General features: G+C 46.2%; 1 protein-coding gene across 4 annotated transcripts in view; it reads left to right on the plus strand.

Moving 5' to 3' along the window:
- LOC138945758 (patatin-like phospholipase domain-containing protein 4) overlaps nucleotides 1–8401 on the plus strand; it is an 85988-nt gene extending 77587 nt beyond the window's left edge. For all 4 annotated transcript variants that reach the window (XM_070317266.1, XM_070317267.1, XM_070317264.1 and 1 more), the window contains exons 3-6: nucleotides 1879–2109; nucleotides 2559–2624; nucleotides 4295–4456; nucleotides 6701–8401. In XM_070317266.1, the coding sequence (XP_070173367.1) occupies nucleotides 1879–2109; nucleotides 2559–2624; nucleotides 4295–4456; nucleotides 6701–6880 (639 nt within the window). In that variant the 3' untranslated portion in view covers nucleotides 6881–8401. The remainder of the gene's footprint in view (nucleotides 1–1878; nucleotides 2110–2558; nucleotides 2625–4294; nucleotides 4457–6700) is intronic.
- The last annotated feature ends 1878 nt before the right edge of the window (nucleotides 8402–10279 follow it).

A 10279-nucleotide genomic window follows, 5' to 3' on the forward strand; every position in this document is an offset into this window, starting at 1 on the left:
CTGTGTTTAAGTGCACCCATGTGTGTGTGTGTGTGTGGGGGGGGGGGGGTCAGAGCCTGTGTGTGTGTGTGTGTGGGGGGGGGTGTCAGAGCCTGTGTGTGTGTGGGGGGGGGGGGGGGGGGGTGTCAGAGCCTGTGTGTGTGTGCGAATGCACCTTATGTATGTGTGTTTTCGTGTATCTGTGTGTATGCATGGCAGTGTGTATGCATCAGTCAGTGTCTCTCTTTGCGTGTGCCTGTATGTCTGCCTTTGTTGCTGTTTTGTGTATGGCTGCGTTTAGTTAGTTGTTCAGTGTCGTGTGCCTGTATGTCTGCCTTTGTTGCTGTTTTGTGTATGGCTGCGTTTAGTTAGTTGTTCATTGTCGTGTGCCTGTATGTCTGCCTTTGTTGCTGTTTTGTGTATGGCTGCGTTTAGTTAGTTGTTCAGTGTCGTGTGCCTGTATGTCTGCCTTTGTTGCTGTTTTGTGTATGGCTGCGTTTAGTTAGTTGTTCAGTGTCGTGTGCCTGTATGTCTGCCTTTGTTGCTGTTTTGTGTATGGCTGCGTTTAGTTAGTTGTTCAGTGTCGTGTGCCTGTATGTCTGCCTTTGTTGCTGTTTTGTGTATGGCTGCGTTTAGTTAGTTGTTCAGTGTCGTGTGCCTGTATGTCTGCCTTTGTTGCTGTTTTGTGTATGGCTGCGTTTAGTTAGTTGTTCAGTGTCGTGTGCCTGTATGTCTGACTTTGTTGCTGTTTTGTGTATGGCTGCGTTTAGTTAGTTGTTCAGTGTCGTGTGCCTGTATGTCTGCCTTTGTTGCTGTTTTGTGTATGGCTGCGTTTAGTTAGTTGTTCAGTGTCGTGTGCCTGTATGTCTGACTTTGTTGCTGTTTTGTGTATGGCTGCGTTTAGTTAGTTGTTCAGTGTCGTGTGCCTGTATGTCTGACTTTGTTGCTGTTTTGTGTATGGCTGCGTTTAGTTAGTTGTTCAGTGTCGTGTGCCTGTATGTCTGCCTTTGTTGCTGTTTTGTGTATGGCTGCGTTTAGTTAGTTGTTCAGTGTCGTGTGCCTGTATGTCTGCCTTTGTTGCTGTTTTGTGTATGGCTGCGTTTAGTTAGTTGTTCAGTGTCGTGTGCCTGTATGTCTGACTTTGTTGCTGTTTTGTGTATGGCTGCATTTAGTTAGTTGTTCAGTGTCGTGTGCCTGTATGTCTGACTTTGTTGCTGTTTTGTGTATGGCTGCGTTTAGTTAGTTGTTCAGTGTCGTGTGCCTGTATGTCTGCCTTTGTTGCTGTTTTGTGTATGGCTGCGTTTAGTTAGTTGTTCAGTGTCGTGTGCCTGTATGTCTGCCTTTGTTGCTGTTTTGTGTATGGCTGCGTTTAGTTAGTTGTTCAGTGTCGTGTGCCTGTATGTCTGCCTTTGTTGCTGTTTTGTGTATGGCTGCGTTTAGTTAGTTGTTCAGTGTCGTGTGCCTGTATGTCTGACTTTGTTGCTGTTTTGTGTATGGCTGCGTTTAGTTAGTTGTTCAGTGTCGTGTGCCTGTATGTCTGACTTTGTTGCTGTTTTGTGTATGGCTGCGTTTAGTTAGTTGTTCAGTGTCGTGTGCCTGTATGTCTGACTTTGTTGCTGTTTTGTGTATGGCTGCGTTTAGTTAGTTGTTCAGTGTCGTGTGCCTGTATGTCTGACTTTGTTGCTGTTTTGTGTATGGCTGCGTTTAGTTAGTTGTTCAGTGTCGTGTGCATGCATGTGTTCCCGCCACGGGTTTTGAGGGCGAGGGCTGCAGTAGTTACATACACCCGGAGCAATTTGAATTTTTCTGTACAAATAGACAAATATATTATTTCTAACTTTTATGATTTTATTGTCATCTACCACTTTTCACCCTTCAATCTTGACCTCTCTGTTTCAGGCCTCCAGAGAGATGGTAAGCGGCGTGGCCAAAGCTATTCGCCGTAAACCGCTAGGGGCGCTAACTCCTGGCTTCCATCTCTCCAAAGAGCTGGTGAAGTTGCTAGAAAGAATTCTCCCCCTTGACGCACACCAGGCAGCCAATGGCAGGCTGCATATTTCTCTCACAGACATCAAATCCAAACAGAACGAAGTGGTGTCCGACTTCGCCTCGAGAGCAGAACTTATCGAGGTATGTTTGTTACTTTCCCTCTTTGATCTCTTCTGTTATTTTGTTACATATTTTTTGGTCTGAACACAACTGCATTTCTTCACTTCATCAAGTTATTTGTTTGGGGATGTGAGGTAAACATGGTTTGTGTGCATGTGTGTTTGTGTATGTGTGTGTGTGTGTGGGTGCCGGTGTGTCAGTGTCACAGTGAGTGTGTGTGTGTGTGTGTGTGTGTGTGTGTGTGTGTGTGTGAGAGAGAGAGCGAGTGTGTGTGTGTGTGTGTGTGTCAGTGTGTGTGTGTGTGTGTCAGTGTGTGTCAGTGTGTGTGTGTGTGTCCAGCCGGTGTATGTGTGTCCAGCCGTACAAATGTGCGTCTCTGTGTGTATGCCTGTGGGTTATTTAATTAAAAAAAATGTTTTGCTATGTTATATCACTTATTGATGACGCATTTTGTGTGTGTTACTCTGCAGGCCCTGGTGGCTAGCTGCCACATACCGGTGTACAGCGGGGTCAAACTGCCCACCGTCAAAGGGAAGGTAAGCTGTGCACCACACGTTTCACATTTCATCTGTTTTGTGGGAAAACTTGACTTAAATGTACATTAAGGGAAGCCTACAATTAATGTCAGGTGTAGCTTGACTCACTGTTTCTGTGAAAAAGCAAGAAAAATGAGAGAAAGCAAGTCCCCCACAACCCATAATCACCGACATTTGTTTCCCAACATCGTTCAGAATAAAAACAAACAAGAAAGGTATGTTGTTGGAACGTTGAAATATTGACAAAAAAACGTTACGTTCGCAAATATATGGACCCAGCGGTCTTTTAGGTGCACCGACACTAATTAGACAACACTTATCTCACAGTGTTCAGCGGCTTGCAGGGAAGCAAAAGCAAGGCAATGATTAATCACTAATTACTCAGTCTATTTGTTTTTTGAATTCCGGCGAACATTGTTTATCTAAAGCGGCTTGCAGGGAAGCAAAAGCAAGGCAATGATTAATCACTAAGAGGGCAGTCACACACGCGATTCAATCGTGAGATTTACCCTGTCACACGGGTGACTGAGTCGTCGAAAATAGCTAGCTACGCTGAGAAGTCTGCGACTCAGTCTCATGCGATTCCCGCGTAGCTTTGAGCTTTAGAACTTGTTTTATTCCTGCGACCCAGTCGTCAGTCAATCGCAGGGGCAGAGCCAATCAGAACGCGTCGTTGCGGCCTTCACGCCGTGACGTAAAATAATGGCGGACAGTGGCGGACAGCGTCTCTTCGTCGATTCAAAACTTTTTGGAAGAACAGTTTCTTACTCAGATTTAAAGGAGTCGTTTTAGGCGTGTACAGCGGTCGGGAAACATTAATTGCAACTGTCTGGGAACTTTATTTCTCGCGTAATGCTGAAAGGTATTTTTCAGAGAAAGGTAGAGCGATGTTCGAACATTAGCGTCTGCTTTCGCAAAGCGCGTTTGCCGTGTTCACTGTGACACGTCACTTCTGCCCCACTCGCGTGGAGTTATCGTTCGTCAATCGTTAGTCAATCGTTCGTCTATCGTTCATCGTGTGACGGGTCAATGGCCTACGATGTGATGTGCGATCGGCTCAAGATTGAATCGCGCAATTGAATCTCAACGATTGAATCGCGTGTGTGACTGAAGCTTAACTAATTACTTCCCGGCCGCGGCCGCGGCCGCCTGGTGGGTTAAGTGTGGAGATTTTTCCGATCTCCCAGGTCAACTTATGTGCAGACCTGCTAGTGGCTTATCCTCCTTCGTGTGTACACGCAAGCACAAGACCAAGTGCGCACGGAAAAGATCCTGTAATCCATGTCAGAGTTCGGTGGGTTATAGAAACACGAAAATACCCAGCATGCTTCCTCCGAAAGCGGCGTATGGCTGCCTAAATGGCGGGGTAAAAACGGTCATACACGTAAAATTCCACTCGTGCAAAAACACGAGTGTACGTGGGAGTTTCAGCCCACGAACGCAGGAGAAGAAGAAGAAGAACTTAGTCTATTTGTTTTTTGTATTCGAACATCGTTGAGGATGAAAGTCGCGTGTTCAGTTAATGCTTGTTATTCTCTCAGGTGCCAGGAGAAAGGTTCTGTATAACTCTCGCTTACTCCATTACACATGTCGTATATGCATATAGAGCGCTTACTTCCCTTTGGTTATTTGATCTCGAACATCGTTTATCAAAATCAAACTGTGTGCAGCACTGTTGTGACGGCGGGCTGACGGACAACCTGGTTCGGTTCCAAGAGGGGCGGACCGTGACGGTGTCCCCATTCAGCGGCAAGCAGGACATCGGGCCCCGCGACACACTCAAGAAGGGAACCAAGGGCTACTTCGTCAACCTCCATAACCAGGATCTGCAGGTGTGTGTGTGTTCGTGTGTGTGTGTGTGTGTGTCTGCGTGCGTACGTACATATGATTGTGCCGTATGTGAGTACGTGCGTGAGTGCTGACTGTCAGTAAAAAGTGTGTTTTGCACAACGTCATCTGAAATGACGTCACAATCTCTGGATTGACGGTGGTTGTGTTTATTTTTCCGGGTTACCCCTCCGTGTTTTTAGCGCTCCGGTTACGCGAATGAGTTCCGACTCCATTTACACTTTCTGTGATGTCGTCAGGTCAGGTGACACTGACATTATGACCCACAAATGACTTCAGACAGTGTCCAGATCCCTTCTCCCTCCGAACTGTTTGCACTTGTGTTATGTCACCGAGGTAAGGTTAGGCTGACGCGACGTCTATGGCTTTATTTTAACCCCACGGAAAGTTTTTAAGACAGGTGTCCAAACACACACACACACACACACACTCTCTCTCTCTCTCTCTCTCTCTCTCTCTCTCTCTCTCTCTCTCTCTCTCTCTTTCACACACACACACACACACACACATACGGCCGCAGACACGCATAATATACACATACACATACACTATCTCTCTCTCGCTTCCACCCCCCTCCCCCACCGCTCACCCCCAACCCACACCCCACCCCCACCCCCACCCCCGTCTCCGCCCTTCTCCGTTTCCTGACCCGTTAAACTGTGTGCCGTTCACAAGTTGTCGTCAGTTTGCTGTGCGCGGTTTTGCGAAGAACAACTGGTTGACAGCCACTATGTTCGTGCGCAAACGAAGGGAAAAGCCGTTAGAAGCTGTGTAATTGGGCAGGAGGGTTTGCACCCACTGTTTGCCGTCTGTTTGTCGAACGCTTGTCAGTCGCGGGAAAGTTTGTCTCTCTGTCTGGCCGTCTGACCCCTGATCGCTTGCGGACAGCCCCCCCCCCCCCCCCCCCCTACCACCGCCCTCTCTTCCTCCTCCTCCCACACACCCTATCTCTCTCCCTCCGCAAGAACAGCAGTCCCCCCCCCCCCCCCCTCCACCTTCTTCCCTCTCACTTTGCTCTCCCGCATCTGAAGAACACGTGATGGCCCTATGTGCTCAGCTCATTGATTAAGTTTCGTAAAGGTACTGTCAAACCTGCCCCGGGGACCACCTCTTAATAACGACCACCTGCCCATAACGACCACTCAGAAGAAACCCTGACGAAGTTCTTTCCTATCTATAACTCAGCTTTTTCCACACACACAAAACACTTGTGGATGGTCCTTTGGGTGGTCTTTATAGACAAGGTCGTCTGTATTGTTTTTCCATGCAGGGCTCACCAAACTTTGCGTCCCTCCGTCCTATACGCAATAGAAGCCGAAACATTTTACTAGAATTTCTTGAAAGGGGTCCCACGACGCACTAAACCTGAAAGGGGTCCAACGACGCACTAAGCCTGAAAGGGGTCCCACGACGCACTAAACCTGAAAGGGGTCCCACGACGCACTAAACCTGAAAGGGGTCCCACGACGCACTAAACCTGAAAGGGGTCCCACGACGCACTAAACCTGAAAGGGGTCCCACGACGCACTAAACCTGAAAGGGGTCCCACGACGCACTAAACCTGAAAGGGGTCCCACGACGCACTAAACCTGAAAGGGGTCCCACGACGCACTAAACCTGAAAGGGGTCCCACGACGCACTAAACCTGAAAGGGGTCCCACGACGCACTAAACCTGAAAAGAGCGGGTCCAGGGACGCACCAACTTTGCGTTATCATGCGTACCGCTGATTTTCCGACTGTAATCGTATACTTTAATTTCAACACAGAATGGACAAGAATGTAGACTACACTTGATTAGATTTGTTAGATTATTTTTTTCATTCGTGTTTGCGTTAGTTCAGAGAGAGAAGGAGACAGAGACAGAGAGAAATCAGAAGTCAGAATGTTTTATTGCTTTAAGCGATGACCCCATTGCAAAGTGGAAGTGAATTGGGGAGGGGTATTCGAACACTCGATCAAATATCGAAACCGAAAGCTCACGTACATCAAGTAGCACGAAGAGCGTCTGACTAGGATTCAAAGTATTTACAGTTCGATCTTTTGCGGTCAGAGAGAGAGAGAGAGAGAGAGACAGACAGACACAGACAGAGAGAGAGAGAAATAGATAGAGAGACAGAGAGAGAGAGAGAGAGAGAGAGAGAGAGAGAGAGAGAGAGAGAGAGAGAGAGAGAGAGAGAGAGAGAGAGAGAGAGAGAGCATCCACTAAAGACAGTTTTAACGTTTTCAGGTGAACTTCAACAACATGCGGCGGTTTGGCCACGCCTTCTTCCCGCCCAAGAGCGCCATCCTGCAGCAGTACTTCGAGCTGGGTCACAAGGACGCCAGCCACTTCCTCGACAGAGAGGGGATCTACGAGATCACCAAGCCCGGAGACAGACCGCCCATCGTGTACGAGTCCTCTGTCTGACGAGACTTCATGTTGTGGTGAGCTCTTGGCTGATTTCCCGAGTGACCGTTTCGTGCTATGGACTAGGGACGATCTTCAAGCCTGGTGACAGAAAACCCGTCGTCTAAGAGTCCTCTGACGCAAGAGACTGGCTCCTCTCTGTGGTGAGCTCTTTGCTGATTTCCCGTGGGACCGTTTCGTGCTATGGTCACTATGAGATCTTCAAGCCTACAAAGCCCATCGTCTATGAGTCGTCTCTCTGACGAGTGGGACGCCTCTCTGTGGTGAGCTCTTGACTGATTTCCCGAGGGACCGTTTCGTGCTATGGTCACTATGAGATCTTCAAGCCTACAAAGCCCATCGTCTACGAGTCATCTGTCTGACGAAAGGAACTTCATGCTATGGTCAGCTCGTCGCTGGTGTATGGGGCAACCGTTACATACTATGGACTACAGATGAGTTTCAAGCCTGGAGCATTAAAATCTAACGTCTACGAATCCTTCGTCTGACGAAAGGGACTTCATGCTATGGTGAGCTCTTCGCTGAATTCCCGAGGGACCGTTTCGTGCTACGGACTTCAGATGATACTCACGCCTGGAGCTACAATGCCCATGGTCTGCGAGTCATCTGTTTGTCGAAAGAGACGCCACTCAGTGGTGAGCTCTTCGCTGATTTCCCCAAGGACCGTTACATGCTATGGACTTCAGATGATACTCACGGCTGGAGCTACAAAGCCCATGGTCTGCGAGTCATCTGTTTTTCGTGGAAGTGTTTTGTGCCAGGTCACCGTATGTGTCTGGATAGAAAGCCTATGCAGAGATGTGTATGATATTGCATATATATATCAACGCATATCTATAGTCCGTGAACTACGAGTACTTGATCTGACAAGGGGGACTGCACTCTGTACAGCTTGTCATTCCCACGAGGAGCATAACATACGGGATATGAGTCAGAGGATACTGTGAGAGTTCGTGGTTCTCTCAGATGACTAACCCTTCGTGGATTGAAAATCCTGATGCTTCAAGTAGAAGACATGGAATAATTATGAGTCAGAGGATACTGTGAGAGTTCGTGGTTCTCTCAGATGACTAACCCTTCGTGGATTGAAAATCTTGATGCTTCAAGTAGAAGACATGGAATAATTATGAGTCAGAGGATACTGTGAGAGTTCGTGGTTCTCTCAGATGACTAACCCTTCGTGGATTGAAAATCCTGATGCTTCAAGTAGAAGACATGGAATAATTATGAGTCAGAGGATACTGTGAGAGGACAGCAAATGCTGATGTTAGAACTATTAATTTAACACCCGAAGAGTGGCTGACGTGGGTTTCCTGTCCAAATATTAGTTGGACATCCCAACCGAAGAATACTGGATAAAATCGGCCAAAGAGATCAATGACGAAACAGAAGATTTTGTGAGAGAACTTCTCTGAGATGGTGAAGCTTTCGTAGATGCTTTGTAAAATCTTGACGCTTCCAGTGAAAGACATGAAGTGGTTCACCACTTGAAATAATTGCTCACCCGGACTGGGGGCCGGAGGGGAATGATGGGGGTGGGGCGATTGGAAGACGGGGGGGGGGGGGGGGGGGGGGGGTGTGTAATAAGGTTCCGGAGACAACGAACCAGAGTGTTCTATGTGCAAGTATTTCTCTGTGGAACGCAAATCTCCACAGCATAACCTGACGTTCTGTTAACGTCACTGTCAGTTCGAGTCATTCTCTTTCCAGTCTGATATTTTATTTCTTCGATGTGTACTTAAATTGGAGTGATTAACAGACAGACGATTTTGGTTGATTGTCAGCTTTGGTTTTTTGGGTGGTATTGGTGACTGCTGCTGCTGCTTTGTGCGTGCTAATATTCTTGCCAGTCATAAAGATAAAAGAATGTGTGTGCGGCCGGCGTGCAAAGCTTTTGCTGCGTAGAAAAACCACTTCATATAAGATGGCAACCTCGAAGTACGGTATAGCCTTTGAATCCGCCCTTTTCTCAGTTGGCCGCCTTATTTCTCAGTTGGCCGCCTTATTTCTTTAAAGGTTGAAAATTGGTTCGCCATCTCAGATTTGGCCAGGCTTTTATATCGGATACCATCCCTCCACTTGATCATATACCAGAATTGAACAGTATGGGTGCTCTCTTTGCACAGGATACCATCCCTCCACTTGATCTTATACCAGAATTGAACAGTATGGGTGCTCTCTTTGCACAGGATACCATCCCTCCACTTGATCATATACCAGAATTGAACAGTTTGGGTGCTCTCTTTGCACAGGATACCATCCCTCCACTTGATCTTATACCAGAATTGAACAGTTTGGGTGCTCTCTTTGCACAGGATACCATCCCTCCACTTGATCTTATACCAGAATTGAACAGTTTGGGTGCTCTCTTTGCACAGGATACCATCCCTCCACTTGATCATATACCAGAATTGAACAGTATGGGTGCTCTCTTTGCACAGGATACCATCCCTCCACTTGATCTTATACCAGAATTGAACAGTATGGGCGCTCTCTTTGCACAGGGGGGTTGTTTTAATGAATTCAATTCGTAAAAGACACTATACTGGCTTTTTAAGATTTGTATTCATCAGAAAATCCCAACTCAGTCATGGTGTTGGTTTTTGGTATGTGACCAAGTGGATGAATAGTCTTATTCTATGTAAACAGCCTGGACAGATCTAAGATGGTGAGTAAAACGGGGAGTGTGCCTTAAAAAAAAAGAAAAAAAGAGCTATATAAACTTAGCCAAAAAATTATTGCAACAAATTTCAAACCCAAATTAAAGCATTAAACCCCGTGTCATTTTATTACATTTAGTCAAGTTTTGACTAAATGTTTTAACGTAGAGGGGGGAATTGAGACGAGGGTCGTGGTGTATGTGTGTGTGTGTGTGTGTGTGTGTGTCTGTCTGTCTGTGTGTGTGTGTAGAGCGATTCAGACTAAACTACTGGACCGATCTTTATGAAATTTGACATGAGAGTTCCTGGGTATGATATCCTCAGACGTTTTTTTCATTTTTTTTATAAATGTCTTTGATGACGTCATATCCGGCTTTTCGTGAAAGTTGTGGCGGCACTGTCACGCTCTCATTTTTCAACCAAATTGGTTGAAATTTTGGACAAGTAATCTCCGACGAAGCGCGGACGTCGGTATTGCATTTCAGCTTGGTGGCTTAAAAATTAATTAATGACTTTGGTCATTAAAAGTCTGAAAATTGTAAAAAAAAAAAAAAATTTTATAAAACGATCCAAATTTACGTTCATCTTATTCTCCATCATTTTCTGATTCCAAAAACATATAAATATGTTATATTTGGATTAAAAACAAGCTCTGAAAATTAAAAATATAAAAATTATGATCAAAATTAAATTTTCGAAATCAATTTAAAAACACTTTCATCTTATTCCTTGTCGGTTC

The sequence above is a fragment of the Littorina saxatilis genome, linkage group LG13 (assembly GCF_037325665.1).
Source record: "Littorina saxatilis isolate snail1 linkage group LG13, US_GU_Lsax_2.0, whole genome shotgun sequence".
Taxonomy (NCBI): Eukaryota; Metazoa; Mollusca; class Gastropoda; order Littorinimorpha; family Littorinidae; genus Littorina; species Littorina saxatilis.